This window comes from Manis javanica, chromosome 7, assembly GCF_040802235.1.
Source record: "Manis javanica isolate MJ-LG chromosome 7, MJ_LKY, whole genome shotgun sequence".
NCBI classification, from domain to species: Eukaryota; Metazoa; Chordata; class Mammalia; order Pholidota; family Manidae; genus Manis; species Manis javanica.
In genome coordinates, this window is record NC_133162.1 from 25,252,915 (window position 1) to 25,276,276 (window position 23,362).

General features: G+C 45.8%; 2 protein-coding genes across 16 annotated transcripts in view; one reads left to right on the forward strand and one right to left on the reverse strand.

The window, feature by feature from the left end:
* Positions 1–4,307: 4,307 nt before the first annotated feature.
* Positions 4,308–23,165, reverse strand: SFXN2 (sideroflexin 2). 12 transcript variants are annotated; one of them, XM_037001257.2, is made up of 13 exons: positions 22,872–22,945; positions 17,858–17,918; positions 14,136–14,320; positions 13,746–13,970; positions 12,345–12,443; positions 11,508–11,583; positions 11,114–11,199; positions 9,793–9,853; positions 9,341–9,407; positions 8,643–8,692; positions 8,265–8,314; positions 6,123–6,326; positions 4,308–5,500 (listed from the first exon to the last, which is right to left on the reverse strand). In XM_037001257.2, exons 3-13 carry the CDS (start codon positions 14,303–14,305, stop codon positions 5,401–5,403), a joined length of 1,188 nt encoding a protein of 395 aa, XP_036857152.1. In that variant the 5' UTR covers positions 14,306–14,320; positions 17,858–17,918; positions 22,872–22,945; the 3' UTR covers positions 4,308–5,400. The 12 variants fall into 12 exon arrangements, 9 of the variants coding, with proteins under 9 accessions (XP_036857152.1, XP_036857148.2, XP_036857153.1 ...); XM_037001253.2 differs by lacking the exon at positions 17,858–17,918 and having other exon boundaries at positions 22,872–23,003; XM_037001258.2 differs by lacking the exon at positions 17,858–17,918 and having other exon boundaries at positions 14,136–14,313; positions 22,872–22,942.
* Positions 23,165–23,362, forward strand: part of ARL3 (ARF like GTPase 3) — a 31,843-nt gene continuing 31,645 nt past the window's right edge. For all 4 annotated transcript variants that reach the window (XM_037001261.2, XM_073240497.1, XM_037001263.2 and 1 more), the window contains exon 1: positions 23,165–23,305. In XM_037001261.2, coding sequence (XP_036857156.1) covers positions 23,303–23,305 — 3 coding nt within the window. In that variant the 5' untranslated portion in view covers positions 23,165–23,302. The remainder of the gene's footprint in view (positions 23,306–23,362) is intronic.

The window sequence follows — 23,362 nt, forward strand, 5'->3', positions numbered from 1 at the left end:
TTTTCCCACATCCCACTCACACAGAACAGTTACTACACTTAACTTCATTTATGCATTATACATACAGTTCCCTGTTTACAAACTCTTAATTCCCATCCCCTTGCTTCTTCTGGATTCACATAACACCTACCACACAGTATTTCTAATCTATGATATATGCCTGGCTGACTCCTGCCATTAGATTTGCACTTTTTGTATAGGACACCAGGTCTTACTAATTTTTTTAAGAAATCCCTACAACATCCTGTACCAGGCCCAATCATGAGCTCAATCAATGTTGGTAAAATAAAGAAGTGAAGACCCAGGGCAGAGAAACCAGCTGCCTGTAGCTGCCAATTTCCCTTCAAAAACCCACCAAAGTATTTTACAGGTTGGCCCAATCTTGCCCATAGCTGAGCCCAGAGGGAATTTGTTCTTGAGTTAAATGGTGGTGAAGTGGGAAACCGGTAAGAGTGAAGAAATCAGTTCTGCCTCAGCTTAGGAAGGTCTAGTTCTGCCTCTATCTTGATCCTGCTTTTCCCAAGTGCTGCAAAAGGTTAACAAGTTATTTTTTCCAATCTCAAATTTCTTAGAAATTCATCCATCACACAATCAAGAAGTAAAGACTGAGTACTATGCAAGGGCCAAATTCTTTTCATAGCAAAGGAACTCAATTCTGGCCTTAAGGAATATATGTCTTATATGAAGGCCAGGTGTCATCATCATTAGAAAACCCCACTGATTTCAATTTAGCAAACACACATTATTTTGCCCCAACTTCCCTTTCTGCCTTCACCCAAGAGCTCAAACTGACCTACGAGACAGGACAAAACGAAGCCCTGCCAGTCTGGACGATCACATCCCCACCAAGACATTTGAGTCACCATAACTTCCTTGCCTTCCACATCCCTCAGGTGCTAACTCAAACAAAGCAGAGACCTGACAAAATTGAGCCGAGATGCTGTTTGAGTGAACACTTTTAAAAAAGTGCCTCTGAACTTTGGCCACTATATACTGCAGATTTTTGTGAAAGAGTGATTGCCTATGAAGGAAAGAGGAATGCCAAGCTTAAGCAGCTGGGAAGGAATGGGGAAGGTTCTTGATTCTTGAAAAAACTTCAGTTAGTGTGGAACTGCTTCCAAGCTCTGGCTAGCTCTGGTAATGTTTTCCCTATTTGCCTTTGGAAATGGGCAAAGCTGGAGGTAAATCCCCTATTCCAAGAAAGCTAGCTCAAAGACACAGACTTTTCTGCTCACGTATCAGCTAAAACATGGATGAACTTTGAAATTATGTCAAGTCAGACAAAGGCCACATACAGTGTGATTTCATTCATATGTAATGTCCAGAATAAGCAAATCTAGAGACAGGAAGTAGATTAAGGGGTTGTGAGGGGTGAGAAAGGAGGGGAATGTGGAGTGACTGCTAATGGGTACCAAGTTACTTTTGGAGGGATAATGAAAATATTCTGGAATTAGTAGTTGTGGTCACCATTATGAGTCTACTAAAAACCATTAACTGACAACAACAAATGTTGGTGAGGATGTGGAGAAAGGGGAACCCTCTTACACTGCTGGTGGGAATGTAAACTAGTTCAACGATTGTGGAAAGCAGTATGGAGGTTCCTCAAAAAACTCAAATTAGAAATATCATTTGACCCAGGAATTCCACTCCTAGGAATTTATCCTAAGAATGCAGCAGCCCAGTTTGAAAAAGACAAATGCACCCCTATGTTTATTGCAGCACTATTCACAATAGCCAAGAAATGGGAGCAACCTAAGTGTCCATCAGTAGATGAATGGATAAAGAAGATGTGGTACATATACACAATGGAACATTATTCAGCCATAAGAAGAAAACAAATCCTACCATTTGCAACAACATGGATGGAGCTAGAGGGTATTATGCTCAGTGAAATAAGCCAGGCGGAGAAATAAAAGTACCAAATGATTTCACTCATATGTGGAATATAAGAATAAAGAAAAAACTGAAGGGAACAAAACAGCAGCAGAATCACAGAACCCAAGAATGGACTAACAGTTGCCAAAGGGAAAAGGACTGGGGAGGACGGGTGGGAAGGGAGGGATGGGGGGGGAACAAAGGGAGCCTTACGATTAGCATGTATAATGTGGGGGGAGGGCATGGGAGGGCTGTACAACACAGAGAAGACAAGTAGTGATTCTACAACATCTTACTACACTGATGGACAGTGACTGAAATGGGGAATGTGGGGGGAACCTGGTGATGGGGGGAGTCTAGTAAACATAATGTTCGTAATGTAATTGTAATGATAGCAAAAAAAAAAAACCCACAGAGATATCTTACATCTACTAGCATGGCTATAATCAAAACAAAGAAGGAAAGAAGTTAGGAAGGAAGGGAGGGAGGGAAAGAAAAGACCACATTGGTGAGGATGTGGAGAAATTGGAGCCCTTACTCACTGCTGGTAGGAACGTAAAATGGTACAGCCAGCATGGAAAATAGTCAAGCAGTCCCTCAAAAAATTAAACATAGAGTTACCATATGACACACAGCAATCTCACTCCTAGAGCAGCTGATCCTCATTACCTGTGGATTCTGTATTTGCAAATTTGCCTACTTGCTAAAAATTTTTGTAACATCCAAATAATCCTCATGAAGCTTTCACCATGGTTCAAACACGTGTATGCACAGTGGTGAAAATCTGGGGTCTTCTGACACACTCCCAGGAGAGGATGAACAAGGTGAGCTCTGTCTTATTTCAGCTCTCACTGCTAACAAGTGTTCTTTTCACAGTCCATTTAGTGCCATTTTCATCTTTTTGTGCTTTTTGTTGGCAATTTCATTGTTTAAAATGCCCCAAAGTGTAGCGTGCGAGCCGTCTACTGTTCCTAAGCTCCAGAAAGCTGTGAGGTGCCTGACGGAGAAACCTCTGTGTAGATAAGCTTCACCTAGGCTGAGTCACAGTGCTGTTGGTAATGAATCAACAATATACATCTGACAAGGTGTCTTGAAACAGAAACACATACAAAACAGGTCATGTATTGATTGGTTGTCAAAAATATGACCAGAGGCCAAAAGGAACCTAATCCTGGGTTTCCCTGCAGAGCAACAACTCAGTATTCACCAGCTCAGCATTTGCAGCAACTTTATGGAATATAACTACCACAAATAAGGGCAACTGGCTGTAGCTACACAAGAGAATTGAAAACATATGTTCATAAAAAGCCTGAACATGTATGTTCCTAGCAGCATTATCTGTAACAGCCAAGGAAAGACTCGACTGTCCATCACCTGATGAGTGGATAACAAAATGTGGTCCATCCCCCAGTGGGATATTATTCAGCCATGAAGCACTAATGCCTGCTACAGCATAGATGAACCTTGAAAACACTGTGCTAAGTGAAAGCCAGATTCCATTTACATGAAATGTCCAGAATAGGCAAGTCTACAGAGACAACAAGTGGATTAGTGGTTGCTTGGGAGGTAGGGACAGAGGATAGGGAGTGACTGCTAATAGGTATAAGTCTCTTTTTGGGTGTTAAAAATGCTCTGGAATTAGTGGTGATGGCGTATAACCTTGTGAATACACTAAAATCCACTGAATTTACATACTTTGAAATGGTGAAAAAAAAACATTAATTGTACACTTAAAAAGGATGAATTTATGTTATTTCAATTATATTTTTGCTTTTGAAAATAGGGGGAAAATTGCAGCCAGTACCTTGGGCTCAAGGAGGTGGCCCTTCCTCTTTGGAACAGTGGTACTTTAAGTATAATCCCCAGACCAGCAGAATTGGCATCACTGAGAAATTACTAGAAAGGCAAATCCTCAGGCTCCACCCCAGACCTACATAATTAGAAATTCTGGGGATGGGGCTCTACAACCTGTGTCCTAACAAGCCCTCCAGAGGACTCTGATACATGTTCTTAAGAACCATTGCTCCAGAGTAGGGGGATCTTTTTATTTAAAAGGCCAGAGTAAATCTTTTAGGCTTTGTGTGCCACATACATGAGGTCTGTCACATATTGTTTTTTTTTCTTTCGTACAATGCTTTAAAAATATAAAACATTCTTAGTTCCCAGGCACAAAAACAGGTAGCTGGCAGATTTGGACCCTTGAGCCATCATTTGCCAACCTCTGTTCTGGAGCAACAGCTCCCATTCTGGGAGACCTCTGGAGATCCCAGCAAAGACAGGTGGTTTTTTCTCTGTAATAAGGAAAATGAGCACGGGCCTGCAGTCACTAGACAGTTTCCCCCTTATAGTTTTGACACCCTCCTCCATATCAAGGCCAAAGTAAAACCAGGTCCTACTATCCATCTAGGCTTTAACAACTCAATCTGCAGACGTTTCATTGTGCTCTTTCAAGAAATTTATTTAATTCACAGTGATATTCTTTGAAAAGTCAGTAAATTCTACTGGGCAAAACTCATACAGACAACAGTCCCTCACCCCACCCCCGAAGCTTGAGAAATCACCTAGAGCAGCCAAGCTGGAAGGGTGGTGGCTGTGCTCTGCTGTGTGTCCTTTAAGGCTCTTTGGTCCCGCTTGATTTCCACTCAGAGGTGTCCAAATAAAACTTCCCTATCCTACTCTGTACACACTGCTCTTCCCTTGGTGTTTAACCCAGTATGAGGCAGGGAGGCAGTCAGGAAATTACACCCACTGAAATGTGTAGTTAATGCCTACATACATCCTTTTTACTCACAGTTAGTGGATTTACCTTTTAAATACAGGAAGATAAAATCAGACCCAATCAGAGGGCAGGAAAACAAGCCACTGTCAACAGACAGGGTTTGAAGCACCATGAAACTTTGCTGCCCCACATAATGTCCTTTTTAGTATGAAGAACTCCTGGGCTCCTGATAAAAAGTTTAACAGCACTCCCAAAGATACTTTCTGATGAGAGAGCTTTGGGGAGGAGAATGGGGAAGAGCAGAGCCCAGAGTGACAGAATTCTTCCCTCCCTCTTCCTGTGTTAGCTAGAGCTGCCTTAGTAAAAGGCCCCACAGTTTGGGAGAAGAGTGGGAGGGAGGAGGAAAGGGGGTAGAACTTCTCTTGGTCCCAGGAGGTCATCCCCAATCCTGGCTGAAACCAGAATTCCATAGGTTTCCTAATTTTTCCAGTTTGCTTGAGTGTCCCCGCAGGTCCCTGCAACTTCTCCCTGAGGGGGTCTCAGCTCCTGGTCTCCAGGGGATGGGGCTAAGGGGGGAAGCAGACAGAAGACTTGGTCGCTGCTCCCACTGTCGGCTTTTATCCCCTGGAGTCCAGTAAACCAGGTACCTGGATGGAAGCCAGAGGCACTTCCTGCCCCAAACCCACCCTGGCATTCAGGCCCTTCTGGCAAAGAGGAATGAGGGCACAGCTACACACAGAGCTGGGAGGAGCTGGTGAGTGTGGGTACAGACTGGTCCTTGTTGGAGGCCTGGGGGTGGGGGGCATTTAGAGACCCTTATTGAAGTACATATAAGGCACAGATTCTCCATAATTGGCCTTGATGGTGTCTTGGAGCTCTGGTTCCAGATAGGAAGCTGGCAATTCGCTGAGAAGAGAGAAGGGGGTTACGAGCTCGCCACCTGCACAAGCAGCAAACTATCCTCCAATAAAATCCAACCCAAATGCCACGTCCATGAGGCCCTTCTCGACCTCTCCAGCACAAATAGTAATGGCCTCTGGATACCACAACACATTGCTTTTACCTCTACTCAGGCCTTTGTTCTCCCTTGGGTTAACCTTCATCTTCTCCACAAAATTACAAGCACAGTGCTCAGACCACAGGAACCATCCAGCAGATGACTGCTGGACTGAGAGCTAAGGAGGGGGAGACTGGCATCTTCTCTGTATCTGTTCAAGCTACACCTGGGTCCCTAGAGCCAGTCGCCACCCCCGCTTCAGCCCCAACCCAAGCTGATACTTCCCTTCCTTTTAACATCACCCCCTCTCACCCCCATCCCCTGCCAGCATGAAGGGAGGTGGAGAGGTCCGAGTCATCCACCCTCTGGCAAACGAAGCCAAAATAAATACTATCTCCTTGTTCCATTCAAGTACAGGATCCAGCAGGGATGGAAAGTCTCTTGTTTCCCCACCTTCTTTTTAAAACAACCCTTGGGGAGAAGCAACTCATACCTCTGCCCCTTAGAGATCTGTTTTGGTTTAGTATTCACCATGGGTTAAGAGGCCCGGAGTTTACGCTGATAGACACTTGTCCTTGGACAAATGCTGTCTGTCCCCCCATCCCTCCCTGTCTCTTCAGGACAGCAGGCAGGTCACCGAGAGCAGGGACAGGGCGTGTGGTAAAACAAAGCGAGAAGAGCCAATACCATTTCTGTGGGAAGAGCCCACATGCCACAGGCACCATGAAGATGAGGCTGGAAGAAAAGAGAAACCAGACGTTAGGGGTACCTCCCCACAGGCCTGCCCATACCCCGCCCTGAGCCAATTCACCTGGCCTGCCTCCCAGCTGGCCCCATAGCTCCTCTACCTCCAAATCTCCTGGTCTCTCAGTGCCAGGATAAAATCAGACTCCACCTCCCACCCTTCACCCCACATCTGCCCCCTTGTTTAAACAGATGAAGATAATGAAATCACTAGAGATGTGGGCAGCAGCCTGAAGGTCCACAAGCACCTGCTGACAATAGAGGGGAAGCAGTGAGGGGTAAGAACCCCAAGGTCCTGCTCCTGTGTTCACTGAGCACCTGTGCTGTTAGGGAAGAATATAGGCAGGGCTTCTCAAACTTCACTTTGTGCTTACAAATAACTCAAGGAGCTTTGTTAAAATGCAGTGTGGATTCAGTAGGTCTGTGGAAGGGCTTGAGAGCCTTTTATTTCTAACAAGTTCTCAGATGATGTGCGTCCAGGACCATGTCAGGATGTGGGAATCTAACAGACCTGGGTTTGTATCCCAACTTAGCTGTACTTAGCTGTGCAATCTTGGGCAAGCTACCTCTGAGACAGCAGAGAAGGACAAGAGGGTCTACTCAGCAGGGCTGCTGTGGGGAGTACCTGACGTAACACATGGACGGCACCCAGCCCATGGAAACCGCTCACTCAGTGGTGACTCAATTAGCAGAAGATAGTACAATTAATTCTTGAACAATGCAGGGGTTAGAGGAAACAACTCCCCAGTCAAAAATTCACATGTAACTTTTGACTTCCCCAAAATTTAACTACTAATAACAGCCTACTATTGACTGAAAGCCTTACTGATAACATAAACCGATGATTAATGAATATTTTGTTTACGTATGTTATACTGTATTCTGACAATAAAACAAGCTAGAGAAAATGTTTTTTCAAGCTATCGCAAACCTCCAAAACATTTCCCAATATATTTACAGAAACAGGCTGTGTGCAAGTGGACCTGCGCAGTTCAAACCTACGTTGCTTAAGGATTAGCTGTATACAGCATATTAGACTGCTGAGAATCCATCTCTGCTCCAGCAATTACTAGCTTTGCACCTGTGGGCAAGTTTTCTCATCTCTCCAAGCCTCCATTCCTTCATTTGTAAAAAGAGATGATGACAGATTACTAGCCTTTAGGGGTGAGGGAATTAAGTGAAATTAAAGACATGAAGTATTAGCACAGTGGGGACACAAAGAAAACATTCAGTACGTGTAATTGTTATTGTTACTGTCATAAGTCCCACGGCTTGCAAAGCATGGTTGATCCCATGACACGTCTAGTCAGAGGCAAACACCTAAGTGCGGTGCCATGACTTGGGATGTTTCCCTTCTGGGCAAGGCTGGGACCAAATACAGCCTCTGGCATCTCATCGTTTTTGATGTCTCATCATGTTTATTTATTTTGTTAGTTTATACTAAGATATAACTGACGTATGCCATTGTGTAAGTGTAAGGTGTTTGTTGTGTGTATCCAGGTATAATTGTCATATACCGCTGTGTAAGTGTAAAGTGTACAACGTGATTTGGTAATTTATATATTACAATATGATTACCACATAGCACAAGCTGACATCTCTATCCCCTCACATAGTTATCATTTCTTTCTTGTGGTGGGACTGTCTCATCGTTTTTATCGCTTGTCCAGCCCTAAGGTCACAGGAGAGACCCTGGGACAGGAGGGTACCCAAACATATCCATGCAGTGTGTACATAGAGCCTAGCCAGCCTGATGCCCTCAAAAAAGATGGAGCAAGAGTGGTCCAGACAGCCCACAGGTGTTCTGAGCTCAGCCACCTTGGAGGTCAGGTGAAGGAATACATATTCTCCCCCACAGGCAACACAAGAAGGCATATCTTGGGTGTCCCAGACTCCACAGAACCCAAACCAAGGAGGCATGTTACTCACAAGCACCCAGACAGCAGCACTTGCAATGGGGCATGCAGGACCTTGGCTTTCTGCACAAAAACAAACAAAAGAAAAGACCAAGATACCTTAAGGTGAACCCCAAGCCTGCCCTGCTACTAATCAGCCAGTTAGAAACCCACAGGCATGAAACTCCTGGCCCTGGAAGAGGGGACAAGGGATTCTTCTTGCTCTCTGCAGCCAAAGCCAAATGACCAACCACACTGTCTAAAATGGGCAGCCAACAGGGACTGGAAGGGCCCTGCTTTAGTAGGATGAAAGATGGTAGCTAGAGGGAAAGGAGGGAGAATTGGGAGCTCCCAGACACAGGTGCAGTTGAAGGACTCTGGGCAGGAAAGATGAAAGAGGCAGCCCACTCACCTTTATGAAATGTAGTTTCTCCAGCCTTTCCATGATGATTGGCAGCAAGACTGGAAGAGACCAGGGAGAACTCAGAGAGAGAAAAGGCTGTAAGACTCCCCAAGTTCTGTTTTCCAAAGTCAGATGAGGGACTGAGTGATTCCTCCCCTTCCCTACAAGTTCCAGGGAATACTTTTCTTTTGGGAGAAGAACAGAAGACTGCATGGGCAGGGCCACCCCCAACCTGTCCTCCAAGTCCCAGCCTGAGGTGCTTCCCAGACTTCTCAACCTGCACACCTGTAATGACAGGACATGCACTGCATGCCCAAGGCATTCTTCTCAAAACTCCAATCTTCGGAGGCTCATGTAAACAAATGTTGTGCCCTACTCTGTAACATGCCTCTGCTAGAAGCAAGATCAGGCCAGGGGATTTATTTTCTCCCCCATCTTCTCAGCACCCTGCACACTGTGTCCAGCACATTGAAGGTACTTAAGGTATATTTGTTGAATGAAAAGGACTTTTCCCCCAAAACCTATGATTAATTGATGTTCCAGGAAATAACAGTGTGGCTCTCCTGTGGCTTTCCGTACTCAAGCAAACCAGTTTGAGAAGCATGACTGTAGTGTCTGTGTCCCACATCCCACCCAGAAGCTGAGCATGGCTGAGCCTCTATCATGTGTTCCAAGGTCCCCCAGAATGGGGGGCTTCCCCATCTTACTCATGCCAGGGGCTGCCATGGTGATCCGAGAAATAACCACTTGGGTGATGCCTAGGACCGCAGCTCTCTGAGGACAGAAAAGATTAAGTCATCAGCAATGACTTATACAGTAACCATGGGCTGCAACCCTCAGAGGGCTGGTTCAGGGTCAGGGTCAGGGCTAAGTCTGAGCTGGTAAAGGGCAAGGAATGGACCTGCCAGGAGCTGAACGGCCTCTCTCAGCCCTCTCCTATCCAGCCAGACTTTTTTATGTCTTCAGGACCAGAAATTATAGACAAAAGACATGGGAAGCTTGTTCTGAACAGAGAAACGTAGGGATAACTGAGGAGATCAAGAATGGAGTCAGGGAAATCCTATAATAATGGACCCAGGCCCACTCTGACCACTTAAAGACAGGACAGGGTATGAGAAGGAATTCTCTCCTCCCACCCCAAAGGGAAGCCTCTGCTCACCCGAGAATGACCAATCTCGTTGTGATTTCTGTCCTTCACGCAGATGCCCTGGATGAGTTCCCTAAACACAGACAGGAGTTGCTGGCCTCAGGAAAGAGAGTTGGAAGCCTACAAGCAATGAGACACCCAGAGAACCAGGCCAGGGCACTCAAGCTCTAGGAAGCCACCTCCCACAGCCTGGCCCTTTGACCTTCCTTCTGCACTCCAGTGAGTGGTAGCTCAGAAGTGACCCAGAGCAGCGGGTAGGAGAGCCAGCCCTGGGCCCAGACTGCCTAAGTTGAATCCTAAAAGTGCAAAGTGTCTGATACTAAGCAAGCCCCCTGGTCCTTCTAAAAACTCAGGTATCCTCATCTGCAAAATGGGGATAACCAAGGCCCTCACTTCATAGACTTGGTCAGAATTAAATGGGATAATGCTTACAAAGGGCTTAGTCCAGTGCCTGACACAGAGTGACTACTCCAGACAGTAGTTACTCTATTATTCTCAGGCCAGTTCTTGACAGCACTCAACCCAAGACCAGGTTAGGTGGCTGGGACTCATTCACTTGTTGGGAAGGAAAAACTGGATGGGGAAGGGGAAGAGGAGAGGAGCAATGTGTATACATGACTATTCTGGTATTGTGCTCTTTCTGCAAGGGCTACTGTGAAAACTGCCATTTGCTCATTGTCCCAAGAAAATGTGGCCTGGTGATGCCATGATGATAACAGTAGCGATAATAGCCATCACTTACAGTATCTGTTATGCTCCAGGTGCTATTGAGTGCTTTATGTAAATTACATAATTAAATTTTACAACAGAGGAACATCCATGTTTTCTTTAGTCAAGAAACAAGAACTTGAGACACAATGGGTTTCTCCTTCTACCTTTCCTGCTGTGAAGCTTAGAGCCAGGTGCCTGGAAAACATCTATCTACTTACTCCTCTGGCTTCTTTCAAAGCATCTTGGTTCTGTTCTACCTTTGGACACCTTGCTCTGCTACATTTCCTTCTGTAAGACATCTCCAGGGCTTCAGAAGTAGGCAGAGTCCACAACTGAAATGCAGTTGTGGTTGGAAGGACATGATCTACTATAAAATCCCACACATCCCACCAACTCCCCCATCCCATATCTAAAAACCGACTCCACAACACTCATCACAGATTAAAACTTGTCACCCACCACTCCAATGGCCATCCCCGCTGAAGCAGCCAATGCTCGGGGACTTTCCAGAGGCGCAACCCAGCAGCCCTCCCCACCCCACCTTGGCCCCAAGAAGTGGTTTCTGGCCCTTTTACCGCTAACCTTGTGGGTTATAGGGTAGAAAAAAGGTCCCTGTACTCACTGCTGTCTCATCATCGGGATGTTGACACAATTAGCAGCAGCCACTGCAGCAAAGGGCACCCAGCGGCCCACCAGGGGTGGAGCTTTCTGTTGGGGATAGGGACAATGAGAGTCATTCAGATTGACTGGAAGATGCAAGAGGAGGGGGCTTAAGGACAAGGAATCAGACCTCACTACTGCCACACATCCAGACACCCGGTGTGGGAACCCAAACTCCCTCAAAGACCAGGGAAAGACCAACCCGGGTACAGCCCTGCTATATTTCCAAGTACCTGGCTAAGCTCGGGCCATATCCAACCCATCCAGATGGCGGAAACGCCCTGCCTGGGGAAAGTTTTCCCTGGAACTTTGCTGCCCCCTAGCGGCCATCATGCCCACGGCGGCCCAGAGCATACCTTTGTCAACATGTTCAAGCCCACAGCAGTGGCCACAGCAGTGGTTGTGGCTGTGATGTAGGAAACGGCCATCTGCCTAGTGGAGAGAGATGCTTGGGAGTGGGGAGCCCTGCTGCCTAAGGGCAAGACCATGATTTGAGTGAGGAGGTCTGGGAATGAAGCTTCATGCCTAAGAAACTCACGTGATCCCTCCTCAGTCATCTGGTGACCTCCCCCCAACTCTTGATGCTCCACCCCTAGGCCTCCTTTCATTACTTTAAAGTGCTTTCCTGCTTCAGAAACTTTGCATGCTTCTGCTCCCTTCCTGGGGAATCTTCCTCTGGACTCTTGCTTGGCTAAATCCTTATCCTTCAGAACTGAGCTGAAATAATCAGCTTACAGAAAGGACTTCCCTCCCTAGTCTACCTACACAGACACCCCTCTGCTGTTCTCTATCTTGTCACCTCTTTATTTCCTAATGGCAGCAACCACAATCTGAATTATGCTTGTTTTCTTAAAAGACCTTAAATGCCATAAGAACAGGGGCCACACATCTTACTTAAATGTGCCCCCAGCACCTAGAACTATGCCTACTACAGAATACACATTCAAGAAATATTTGTATAATGAATGAATGAACAACTTTTGAGTTGATCTAGGAAGAAGTTACTCTCCTGGACAGCCTAAGAAAATACTTCCAGACCCTGAAAAGTGAGACTTGGTCACCTGCCCAGTGCAAGTTCCACCCAAGGAGGACTGACAGCCTGGGGACCCTTTAGAAGGGCTGTTTCCCCAAAGGCAAGAGAACAGCCATCTGGTTAAGACCCATGTGAACAGCCTAGGATTCAGGTCTCCTACCTGACCGAGGTAGGGGAAGCTGCATTCCTGTTGGTGTAGTTGACTAAAGCATTGAAGGACTGGTTCACCCACTGCCAAAAGATCACCGCCGGCATTGTCCTATAAGTAAGGGAAACCCAGAGAGGCAGAGGAGAGTCAGCTGGAGGGCAGGGCTTGGTGTACACCATCAAACCACATCACCTGCCACTCCCCAAACCAGTCCCATGCTGTCTTATGCCCATGAGCTTTGCATGTGCATGTGCTGACCCCTCTGCCTGGAAGAGCAACACCCCCCACCCCTATTCTTCTGTACATGGCTATATCCTGCTCTGTTGAGAAACCACTTCTTCCTTGGAAACTTCCCAACCCTTCCCCCTGCCCTTCCTGAGAAACAAGTGGTCATTCTATGTTCCTGCTCCCAAACCCCATTTTCTCCCCACAACCTACCACTTAGCAAGCTGGACTGTAACTCTTTACTTCTAGGTCTCCTCAACAAAAGTGGTAGCTCCTTAAGAGGAGGGACCAAAGTCTTTATATTCCCAACACCTGGCTCAAAGCTGAATAAATGGATGCATAGGGGAGGGAAGGAGAAGAGGGAAAAGAAGGGAGAGGGTGACACATCCTGGCAGCATCTACAGAGAAAGTTGATTCTCCTCCCACCAGGATGAAAGGGTCTTCCTATTTTTGACTGGGATATTACATTATAAAAGTGCATTAAATTCAAAATAGAAGGAACAAAATAGCAGGAGATTCATAGACACTGAGAAGGGACTAGTGGTTACCAAAGGGTGGGGGGGAGAAGGGGATTAAGGGGCACAATAATTCACAATCACAATATATGTTGATCATGGGGATGGTAGTACAGCATGGAGAATAGAGTTAATGGTTCTGTGACATTTTACTGTGTTGATGGACAGTGACTGCACTGGAGGGGGTGAAGGCTTGATAATATGGGTCAATGTTGAACCACTGTGCTGTGTATTTGAAACCATCATAAGATTGTATCAATGATACTTTATAATTATTTTTAAAAAGTGCATTAAGTTCGTTGTTGAATAAATACCTTTTAAAAAGGGAATTAGGATAGTGTATTCATTGAGAGTTCTAGAGAGGACTGCCTCAGTTAATATCCAGGCACCAATATTTCTTAACTGTGTGAACTTGGACAGTTACATAACTTCTCCAGAACCTGGGTTCTTCATCTATAAAATGGAGATGATAATAGTACCTCTCTGTAGGGTTGAAGAGAAGATTAAATTCAGTAATTCAAACATGCAAAGAAATTTACCACAGTGCTTGGTATCTGGTAAGGAATCAATAAAGATGGCCATTAATTAAAAAGTAAAAAGTAAAAGTAAAATAAAATATACTGATGTTCAACTCTTAAAAAAATGGCTATTATTATCATCAAAATATGGCTACCTGTCAAGCAGATCCAAGCAGCTATGTTTCCACTGCCTTGCTCCCGGGTCCCACCTGTAAAATTGGAGCATGAAGCCTGTGATGATCATGCCACCAGGGACCTGGAAGGACATCCGCCCAATGACGTTCATCTTCTCCCCAGTGTCAGGGTGGAAGGCTGAGTCATACAGCTTCTTGGCATAGAGCAACTGCTCCACTTGGGTGCCTGGGGGCACAACCCCCATCCTGCCATCCAAAGACAAAAGGCAGAGTTACCTCCCAGGCCCCAATCATCTGCTCTCACTTTTCCCTCTTTCCTGAGATCTCTGCCTATGCCCTCATCTTCAGTTTCCACCTCCTCCCTAGGGGACCTATCAGTATCACCTCCGGCCCCTTCTCCTAACCACTTACCTGCACTTCTCCACCATCACCTTGGCCCAGTCCAGCTCCTGCTCTGGTACCAGGACAGTGCGGGGGTCTGTGATATTGAAGAAGTGCTTCATCCGCCCCAGGAAAGTGCACTGGTCCCAACGGGGGGCATCGATGTTAAAGCCAGACAGGTTAGCCTCCATCTGGCTCATACATAAAACTGTGGACTTAAGGAACAGAGGAAAAATGAGGACTGCCCCCAAAATCAAAGCCTGCCCCAGAGACCCGGAGCATTTCCCACTACTGGAGACTGCCTGCTTTCATCAGCCACTGGCATCATCTAACTCAGCCTTGGAAGGCCCCAGCAAAGGACCCTGAGACAAAGCAATTGGGCACCAACATGGCCCACTAGTACCTAACTCTGGGTTTGATCATGCTGTTGGAGAGACTGGAAAAAGACAACACAGCTACTATCCTTGGGGAACTGAGTCTGACTGAGGAACAAGAGCCTAACCATGGAACAGTGTGTAAGATGTACAGCAGCAGTAAGTACAGGAGATGAGAGGAAGCAGAGACACAGTAATCAAAGGGGGCTTCCCAGAAGAGGTGGACTGTGAGTAAGGCCCCAGCAGAAGGAAGCAGAAGGAATGAGATCACACTGGATGTAGAAACAATCACAGACAAATCCGGAAATGGACACGGCAGGACAGACTTCATAATTTCAGTGCGTGTGTGTGTGTGTGTGTGTGTGTGTGTGTGTGGTGCACGCTGGTTCTGAGAGAGATCCTGGGCTACCATGCCGGCCCTTGAGGAATTACAGAGTGGGAGATGAACAGACAAGTAGATTAACAAGGGTAACAGTGTAAACCATGCTGTGACAGACCCTGGGAGCAGTGGAAAGTTGGAGAAGAGGGAGCTAAACTGAGGTGACACATCACCCAATTTGCCTGGGACCGTTGTCCTGGGGTAAGTATTAATAGCACCCCTTTCACTCTCAAAAGTGCCCCGAGATGGACAATAAATTACATGGCCACCATATCCATAATGGATGAGGGATTCTGAATACACTTTGAGAGAACAAGAAGTAAACCATGTTTTGAAGGATGCCTTAAATCTCAATAGATGGAGAGGAGGCCTCCCAGGCGAAACGAAGCTCCAGCACTGAAAGCACACAGTGCACGGGGGCCCTGGTGATGGAGGTCACAGCCTCTGCTATATGCTAGACACTCTGCTTGGGGCTTGCTATATATTTTCTGAATCCATCTCCACAATAACCCTAGAAGATAGATACTCTTTAATTTAACCCCATTTTATGAATGAGAAAACTGAAGTACAACTAACTTCAACCAAGTCACACAAGCATTAGCTAATGGCAGAACCAGCCCCTATTTACTTCAGAAACCTTGCCTATAACTGGGTTCTGGAATCCATGACTTGAAAAGCTAAGGCAAAGAGCTTAAAGTTATCGCTCCTGTCCGCAGAACAAGAAAAAAGCTGAACAAACTGAAAATCAACAACTTTTCTTAGACCCGTCAGAAAACTGTGGCCACAGGGCAAACCAACCCCCGCAAACCTGGAGAGACAGGCAGGTCCAGAGAATCACAGCTTACTGGCAACAGAAGCCCACCACTGGGGCATGTGCCATTGGAAAAAAACTGTTCAACCAACAAATTGCTGGAAGCTCAGTGTGGACAAGCTCAAGAGTTAAAAGTCCCAAGGGACTCAATCTTTGTGAGCTTTTCTTCCAGGAGCCCACTAAGTTCTCAGGGTGAAGATGAGAGAAAAATCCCCAAGTGCTTCTGGCAGGGAGATGGGAAAAGTAGCCTTGTCAAGTATAACCAGAGCCCTCTGTTCTTAACCAGGCCTGCCCTCAAAAGAAACCTAACCTATTTTACCAGAGACTAACCACCTTGGGTTCTACTAGACCCTAACCGACTTGGGAAAGGGAAATAGCCAACTCCAGCCTCTTCCAGCCTCCCAGTCTCACCTAATGGGGGTGGGGAAGCCTGAGAGGCACTTGGGAAGTCCCAGGGGTGCAGGCACCCTCAAAGATGGAAATCTAATCATGGGACTGCATACCACTCTCGCCTCTCTACTGCAGGCTATCAGCTCCTGTACAGTAACAGGGAGAACTGAGCAACAACAGAAAGAACTGCAAGTCTCAAACCTTACTGAAGAAGTCTCTAGAAACCCAAAGACAAAAACAAGCAGACCAAAGGAAATTTTAGCTTTTGACTCCTATAGCTTTAGTAAACAGTAAACACAGTTTAACTCTTGCCAGACAGACAAATGTAAAAACTCACATACATCTGGCTTTCAACAAAATAAATTACAAGGCATACTAAAAGGTAAAAATCACAGTTTGAAGACCCAGAGCAAGCATCAGAATCAGACAAGAGATTTAAGAATTACCAGATCAAGAATTTTAAATAACTATCATTAATACGATAGGTCTCCAATGGGTAAGTGGACAGACTGCAAGAACAGTAACACAATGTAAGCAGAGATGGAAACTCTAAGAAGGAATTAAAAGGAAAAGCTACAAACCAAAAATACTGTAAGAGAAATGAAAACGGCTTCTGGTGGGCTCTTCACTAGACTGGACATGGCCAAAGAAAGAATTAGTGAGTTTGAACATGTGTCAGTTGAAAATTCCCAAAGTGAAAAATAAAGAGAAAAAAAGAATAAAGAAAAAGAAGAAGAACAGAATATCCAAGAATCTTGGGACAATTACATAAGGTGTGACATACACATAACAGGAATATCAGAGAAAGAGAGAAAGGTACAAAAGAAATACTTGACTAAATGATGACAGAATTTTCTGTTATTAACAACAGACCCCACAAGTTCAGGAGGCTCACAGAACACCAAGCGGGGTAAATACCAAAAAAGTCTACACCTAATCACATCATACTCAACCTGCAGAAAAATCAAGACAATAGAAATCAAAGAAGTCAGAGGGAGGGAAAAAAAACACCTTTACCTATAGTGATGCAAAGATAACAATCACATGAGACTTCTCAGAAACCATGCCATCAAGAATAGAGTGAAATATTTAAAGCATTGAAAGAAAAAACCCCACCAACCTAGAATTCTATACCAGCAAAATTACCTTTTGATGTGGAGGAGAAAAACAGACTTTCTCAGACAAATAAAACTGAGGGAATTTGTTACCAACAGACCTCACTGGCAAACGTTAAAACAAGTTCTTCAGAGAGAAAGAAAATAACATGGGTCATAAACTCAGACCTACGTAAAGACAGAGTGACACAGAAGGAATAAATTAAGGTAAAATAAAATCTTTACTTTTCTTATTCTAATTGTTAACATTAACAAAAAGGTAACAGTGACAAGATCAGATGTGTAGTTCAACAAATACACTCTGGGCAATCACATGAGAATTACACACATTGCAGAAGGACCTTTAAGGATGCAGAGAGACCAGGTGGAAGGGAACCCCAATAAACAAAGAAAGAAGAGGTGGGGACCATATGAACCCAGATGCCAGAAAGAGAGGAAGGACCAAAAAAGAGGAGAAACTTTTAAAGAAGCAGACCCTAAAGGTTTGCCAAGCGATTGGGTAGAGGAGGAACATTGTATCAGTCAGGGCTCAACCACAGAAGCAGATTCAGAAGATACATATATACCCTTTATATATATATTACATATAATATATATATAAATACATACATAATATATATACACATAATATTGATAAATATATAAAAATGGATTTAGTACAAGGAATTAGCGAGTTGGCTCACATAATTTTGGGAGTTGGCCGAGTCTGACGCCAGCAGGGCAGGCAGTTAGGAAGGGAGGATCCTGAGGGAAAAGGAGAGCAATGTGGACCCCAGCTATGGCTGGAGTCTTTGACCCCAGGGGATGCCTAGCCCTTTTTTAAAGGGATTCCATCTGATTAAGTCAGGCCACGCAGGCTAATCTCCCTTTAGATTAAGTCAAAGCTAACCAATTAGGACTTTAATTACAATTGCAAAATTCCTTCACCACAGTAGCTGAATTAGTGTTCCATTCCATACCTGGGAGAAGTTGTGGGTGCTACGGAATGGCTGCTTCTCCCTCACAGTCCACTTTAACTGGAGACATACCAGAGAGGGAGTCCTGGACAGTTTTGTTTGGCCTAGCCAAGCTGACATGTCACAAGTATCTAGAGTGATAGCCAGGGTTTCTGACTTTAGCAATATTGTGCTGAGACAGAGAATATAGAAAAACAGGCTCTAAAGGAGAAAACTGAGTTTGATTTTCCATGTGTTGACTTTCAAGTGCCACTGGGACTTTCTTAAATGCAATAGGCTGCCACCTGTCTCAGGTCCTTTAGAAATACCACTCCCTGCCCAGAATGCTATTCCTTCCTCTCTTGACTAACACCTACCCATCCTTTTTTTTAGGAAAGATTTTCAGGTTTAACTCTTATTATTTTCTATGACTAGGTCATTGTCTTATTTCTTGTAAAATATCACCTTAACTTAGGACTTTTCATATATATTAAATTACAAGTTCACAGGCGCAGCTCGAGCAAGATTTTAAAAGTCACCTTCTTGAGTTATACAATCACCAAAATCCAAAAGCACTCACAAACTCAGCAAAACAAAGCCAGTATTTCTGCACATGAGGGAAAGGAAACACATTGCTGATGGAAGCCCCAGGCCTAGTCAAAGATAAAATGTTTTATATTAAATGGTCAAATGAAAGAGTTCTACCCAAGGCCACCACCTCAATAAAAACCCATGGGTTACTACTACTGCAAAGAAAATTACAGCAAAGACACCTCAGAATAAATGGCAGCCTTAAAATCAGATATATTAGCACATAATTTCAAGGTACCACCTCTGGCTCCACCCCGATAAAAAAAAGAAAGAAAGAAAGAAAGAAAGAAAATAGCTTTCTGCTCTCCAGGGACAGTCTAGAGTTATTTGCAAAGCAGTACCTACCCATCCTTCAGATCTTGGCTTAAAACCCATTTCCCCAGGGAGCCCTCTGAAGGTTCCCTAGTCCCCTCCCCTATAGCTACATCAGGTGCTCTACTATAAGCTCCCTTGGTGCCATACTATTTCTTCAGAGCTACACCAGTCTGTCATAATCTTTTGTGGTTTATCTTAATACCTACCTTCCCCCTAGGCCATAAGCTTCTGAAGCCAGGGGTTGTATCCCTTTTGCTCGCTACTGGTGCCTTAGTGCATAGCACAAGAATTCAAGTATTTGCTGAGTAAGAGGTCTGGTTTGTCAGCAGTCGGATATTTAGGCTTAAAAGAAAGTACAGAGGTCTGAGTTAGAAGTAAAAAAATGTGTCAGCAGCACTGAGGTAGTTTAAGATAGAGTTTTCCAGTGAGAATACACAAATGGGAAAAACAGAGAGCTGAGGACATACCTTGAAAAATCATGACATTTAAAAGACAAGCCAAAGAAAGGAACCCCCAAAAGATGAGAAAGAATAACCAGAGAGGCAGGAAGCAAGAGTCACCAACAAATGGGGTAAAAGGAAAGGTGGTTAGACATTTTATCAGGGTGGGGGAGACTTCAGCAAGCTCTCTGCTGGGGGTTGGACATTTCCTAAGAGGAAGAAACAAGGACGGAAGGAGAGCCCAACATGGAGTTTCCAGAGCTCCCTGGCCTGGCCCTGACACCACTACTGAGTGGCAACCCCTGGAGAAGTCAGAAGTCAGAAGCCAGGCAAACGTCCACTGCCAGAACTCTGACATCAGCCTCTCCTGCTCCACCACGGAGCCCCTAAGAAAGCTCTGGGCTCTGCTCTCCGGGAACAGGCCAACTTGGCCTCCTGCAGGTTGGCTCAAAGACCAAAAGTATTTTACCCAGTCCCAGCAGAACCCAGAGGTAGGAGAGGGATAAGAGTTTACTTCCCTGAATCAACGTGAAGCTGAAAGGAGTCAGCCTGGCTAGCAGATCACAAACCTTGGCTTACAGAGCCCCAGGCTCATACCCTTTGGTGATAGCAAAATACTCTGCCTTCCCCTCAACACATGCACACACGCACACACGTATGCACGCACACACACACACATGCACACATGCGCGCTTGTCCTTCCTGGACATCTCTCTCCACCCTCAACCCAGCATTGAAAAGTCCTCTGCCTTTCATAATGGAAGTACTTTTACCATGAAGGGGAAATTATTTGCTAAATTTCTCAAGAACCTTTGCCTTCATTATAGAGGTCAGCATAGGAACTGCCCAATCCCTGTCTTATATAAAACATAAAGCCAAAAAAAGGTCTAAATTCTATGTCTAGAACATTTCCCCCCAGTACCCACTGCCCCACTGGGTACAGTTCCATGACTTCAGGGCAAACTCAAGTCCTTCTGTTATAGAGGCCCATAGCCTCCTGTTCTCCTTGGCAGCATGCTGGGTTTTGTAACTGTCACTCTCTTGTTATTTACAGTTACTTGGGTAAGTCTGTCTCCCCTGAGAGACTGTAAGGTTTATGCATCTGCCTTCTCAATACTTATTGCCTGCCTGCAATGCATTCCAACTCATTCTTGGTTCTCTGGGCATCAAGGATGTCAGCTCTTTTAAGTTAAACTCGGAAGCTGCCTTGGCTACAGAGGTAGGAGTAATTGTCTCCTTTTCTATATGGAGCCCCATCTAGCCTGGAGGCTTTCTTCAATGGTCACTCTCCCTCTTCCCACATGAGCCATATCTAGTATTCCCAACAAAGGTCACTACCATGTCCAGGGGGAACGCATGTCTTAAGGAATGTGATTCTACTCCTGGAAACAAGGGGAGGGGGGACGGAAATCAAATAGGTGATTGACTAATACTTCCTTTCCTTTAAGGATGGATTCTCCTTTAGAGAATGTCACAGCTCAGTGCAATCTGGGATCCAAAATCTCAGTTTATAGAAGAAATTGATGCCTAGAAAGGTTCACATAGATTGAGCCAGGATGGTGAGCATTTGGGCACACACAGCCCAGCACGAAGAAGACAGATCCAGTCCTTTTATCCACCCAATGATCTGACAATAGCTAGGGCCTTACTTTCCCAAGGTCACAAGGCTTAGGGTCACTTAGATAGGTCCTCTACCCACTACAGGCAGAAAGAAAGAGAGAGAGAAAGGAAAAAAGAGAAAGAGAGAGGGTCAGGGAGGGAGAAAGAAAAAAGAAGGAAGGAAATAATTGACTACCTTTCCTGAAGTAATGCTCATTCTTCTCAGACAAGGCTGATTTTCCTCAAGCAAACAGTATCAGAGCTCAAAGAACAGGTTTCCAAACCTTCTCTGAGGTATCCTCTTGCAAGAGGGTAGAGCACCCAAGACTTCCCTGTTTGTATCCCCAGGTAGGGAGAAAAACAAAACATCATCACCGGTACTCACACTGGAGGAAGATAAAGCAAACAAAGACCCAAGAAACTCAGACACAAAGACGACTGAGATAGGCCAGGGTTGGTGTCCAGACTGCCCAGTGCAAGTTGAAGAATGAACTAATAATTAAACAAGCAGGCCCAGTACAGGCCTAACTACACTCATGTGACTCAAGGCAAGTGATGTTAGTTAGACACCAGACAACTCAGAAAAAAAAGTCTGCTTTGCCTTTTTCACAAAAGAGCCAACAGGCTAGAGAGGGATGGATTGTAGGAATACATGCTCTGAATTAACCATTCACCTGGAACCTACTTACTCAAAGTTCTGTAATGAGTTTTCTCTCCAAGGATCTGAAGCAGGTATGTAGGTAGCAGATGTTTTTAAAATACTTTCATTGATTGCATAAACAGCTAATCAATGGAAAAATCTGCCTTCATTCCAACGATCTTAAATAGACTGTATAGGAAGGAGCAAAGCCCAAAAATTTAGATGAAACTATTAATAATAGCTAAGCCCTAAATAGCCCTTCCTATGCACCAGGCAATATTCAATGGACTTGCATAATAATTCACATAATCCTCACAACAACCGAATGAGGTAGTGAAGAGGCACACACACATCTGCAAATGTCCAGGTCATAGTGCCGAGACTTCATCAACTTTGAAAAGTTCTGGGATTACATCACAAATATTAAGCCACTTTGTTTCTCTTACCTGGACAATACAATAGTGCTAAAATCACTTCAAGAGTCAGAATTTGGTTCAAGTCCCAATCCTATATCCCTTAAAATAACCAATTCCTAGAGTTGGGAGAATGAAATGAAAACTTGTGCGAAAAGCTTGTGTGTAGGAAAGATGTAATTTTTGTGGGAGCTGACTTCTGTCCCCTGCTGGGTCTCCAGTCTAGACTAGGGCCTGGTAAGTGTGACAACTCTTCTTCCTGTCCTCTGTGTGGGGAAGGGTGGGATGTGCCTCCCACCCCCACCCAGAATCCCTCTCGCTCTTCCTTGTTGGCCCATTTTTGCCTCCTCCGGGCCTACAGACTGTACACTGTCCAGTTCGGCGAAGCTTAACAAAACCCGCCTATCCCCAAACGCCTTTCATCCCCGCTGGCAGCTCACCTCAGCGCTCTGGGCCAGTCCCAGACTGCTTCTTGCCCTCCGACAGGGAGCCTCCCACCACTGGGCCTCCTCCCTCCCAGACTCTAACTCAGGGGTGTAGAGATAAGTGCGCATACATAACGCCCCGCCCTTCAGCCTGGCACTCTAAGGCGCCGGGGGCCATAAGGAGAGGTCCGCTACTCGCGCCACGCAGCTTTGGCAGGTGGAAGCCTAGCCCGCGCTGCAGCCCCGGCTGGGCAGAGTCAAGACAGAATCCAAGGTCCCTCCCGGAATGTGGGGACTGCAGATAGAGGTGGTGGGCTGCCTCCTCCCAAGACCTCTTACCTGGGCCCACGAGAAACGCACCGAGACAACTACCACCAGATGCAGCGCTCGTCGGAAGCCTGGCCTGGACCAACCGGTTGCCTCGCCCTGGGGGCTGCCCCTCCCCACGCTCCTTCTCTCCAACCAATCACAGGCTGGGCGGCCCCCGCCAGCCACGTGGGCGAGCTTTCCCCATTCCCGTGTTTCTACTCGCCAGCGGAGGCCGCCAGCCGCTCTAGCAGCCCGCCTGCGCAGTAGGCGGGCACTTTGGTGCGCTTGCGCACTTTGGGGAAAGAGGCACGCACCCCGCCCCATACGACTGCTCTGCTCCTCCGCTGGGAGTGCGAGGGACGTCGGGGGCGGTGCCGCAACAGTTGCCCTGGTAACGGGGGAGGCCAGAGGAGGAGGAGGCGGAGGAAGAGGAGGAGGAGGAGGAGGGACTCGGCAGGAGGATGGTGAGTGTGGGGGCTCCGGCCCCTCCGGAGCTGGCCGGTCACCCCCAGCCCCCTCCA

Coding starts and splice junctions, on each gene's coding strand:
- SFXN2 (XM_037001256.2), bottom strand. CDS start 21,271: ATGAGCATTACTTCAGGAAAG. Junction 14,321..21,250: donor TGAGCATTACTTCAGGAAAG/GTAGTCAATTAT, acceptor CTGTTCCTTAAG/TCCACAGTTTTATGTATGAG. Junction 11,584..12,344: donor GCTTCCCCTACCTCGGTCAG/GTAGGAGACCTG, acceptor TCTCTCCACTAG/GCAGATGGCCGTTTCCTACA.